At 67.4% G+C, this 2,263-nt stretch overlaps 1 protein-coding gene across 1 annotated transcript in view; it reads right to left on the reverse strand.

The window, feature by feature from the left end:
• Positions 1-2,263, reverse strand: part of NOTCH1 (notch receptor 1) — a gene marked incomplete in the record, with an annotated part of 50,268 nt that overhangs the window by 18,103 nt on the left and 29,902 nt on the right. Inside the window, 2 exon segments of the mRNA XM_027766288.1 lie at positions 8-117; positions 387-506. Coding sequence (XP_027622089.1) covers positions 8-117; positions 387-506 — 230 coding nt within the window.

Raw genomic sequence — 2,263 nt, forward strand, 5'->3', positions numbered from 1 at the left:
GCCCCACAAAGCCTGCCTGGCAGAGGCAGCGTTAGCTGCCAGCCGTGTTCTGGCAGGACGCACCGTTGCGGCACGGGCTCTTCACACACTCATTCACGTCGACTTCACAGGTCTGCCCTGCGGGGGGCGAGGGCCAGTCAGCTGCTCAGGCTCTGCCCTCTGGCCATCACTGGCCCACTCTGTCCACCTGCCATGCTTTCCCCTCCGGCTTCCGAGGCCGACCCCCTCGGCCCTGGGGCCACACTCCGTCCCACACCTTTGGGCCCTGAAGGTTACAGGACCCCTAAGGGCACCCCTGATGGCGCTGGGAGCTGGCCCTCTGGCGCCGGGCTGGCCCGTGCTCCCCGGAGCCCTGGCCCACTTCTCCAGGACCAGGCCACACTTGCCTTGCCAGCCCACAGGGCAGACGCATGAGAAGCTCTCGTAGCCCTCGGACTCCTTGCACTCCCCGCTGTTTTTGCAGGGGCTGGGGGTGCAGGGGGCCAGCACCACCTCACACGTGGCTCCTGAGAGAAAAGACTCAGTGAGACCCTGGCTGGGGTCCTGGCCCGGAGGCATCGCCTACAGGCCTTGACCGGCCTCAGAGCTCCCGCACTGCCCCGAGAGGTTGCTTGTGCTCGGGGACTCCGGGGGAGCGCCAGCACGTTGGGGCGAGCAGAGGAGGGAGCAGGGCACAGAGGGGCCGTCGAGGACACAGCAGCCAGAGGCCACCACCCAGGCCTTGTCTCCAAGGCTGCAGGGCACAGGTGAGGCCTCACCTGCCGGCATCTGGAACAAGGACTGCACCGAGACAGGAAGCTGGCACCTCTAGCCCTGGGCCCTGCCACACTGCGGGGACCCTGTCCCACCGTGGGGACTCTGGGCTGCTCCCTGCCTAGGCCTCCTGGCCTCCTGGTGACGAGGGAGCACTCTGAACTGTGCCTGTGGCCTAGAGCTGATCCTGGGGACCGCAGGTCACAGGAGGCCCCAGGACAGAGGCTGACACGAGGGGCACGCCCAACACCCTCCTCCCGGGTGGGAACTGAGGGCCGAGCACAGCCCCCTATCAGGCGGCACCGGGCGTGGCCTTGGGACCCCTGCACGAGGTGAGGAGCCACAGCATGGAGCCTCGCGTCCACGGTGCTGACTCGTCCCTGTGCCCCACGTCCGGTTTTCCTGTTTAGAGCCCCGGGCTGGCTCCCGAGGAAGGAGGAAGTGTTATCTTCCCTGACTCCCGCTATCTCCCCACCGGCTGTGACTTTCCAGGGCCCTTTCTTTCTATCGGTTTCCACGGTGACCTGGGCAGGCAGGAACCTCACCAGAGTTTCCGACAATTGTGTAAAAGGGAAGCAGGAAGCAGGTCAGCGCAGGCCGCACCTCCCACCAGGCTGGACAGCAGCAGGTCTGAGAGGGACCCGGGGCGCCGGCTGCAGAGGGAGTTCCCTCGCCAGCGACGGACAGAGGAGAAAACCCAGGTCCCTGACGTCGGGCTGGCCGTGGGCCCTCCCCCAGTGTCATGGGAACTGCAGGCGCGGGCGCTCAGGCAGGTCCTCCCAGAGCATCCAGGCCCTGGTAGCAGCAGGGGGCCCTGACGGTGCGGGGAGCCCCTGGCCCTGGGCTCGTGGACTTCCAAGGGGCGAACACTTTCAAGTCCTCTCTGGAAGGCACGACCTCCTCCAAGGCCCTGGCGGGCCGAGAGCAGGCTCTGAGACACTCAGGGAAACGGCCTCCCTCTCGTCAGCCTGAACACAGGGCCCTTGTTCCTGGGCACAAAGAAGGCCGGCGTCCAAGGAGCCCTCAGGCCTGGCTGGTGGGGGTTGGGCAGTCCAGCCTGGCCCCAGGAGGCCCAGGCAGAGAGGACGCAGAGGCCGTGGAGGCTGACAGCCCAGGCCCGGCTCCCAGCTCTGCCTGCTGAGACTCCACCCATCTCCAGGCAGGACGGACTTGACAGCAACGTCCTCCCAGGCACCCTGCATCCTTCTGCTTGTTGGGGACGCAGGGCACGGCCTAAAGGCTGCTGGAGGGGCAGCTGCCGAGGGGCTTGGTGAGGGGTAGAACCTTCCAGAAAGCCAGCTCAACAGCTGCCGGGCCAAGACAGCCATCCCCACCCAGTGGCCTGAGAATTCCAGCTGCCGCCCCACCCCACCTGTGCCCACACTCCCGGGCCACTCACTCCACCTGTGCCCGCCCTCCTCCAGGGCCGCCCACCCCACCTGTGCTCACCCTCCTCCAGGGCCACCTGCCCTCCCCCGGGCCGCCGCCCTCCTGTGCCCACCCTCCTCCC

Source organism: Tupaia chinensis, unplaced genomic scaffold (genome assembly GCF_000334495.1).
Source record: "Tupaia chinensis unplaced genomic scaffold, TupChi_1.0 Scaffold142100_1, whole genome shotgun sequence".
In the NCBI taxonomy this organism is placed as follows: Eukaryota; Metazoa; Chordata; class Mammalia; order Scandentia; family Tupaiidae; genus Tupaia; species Tupaia belangeri.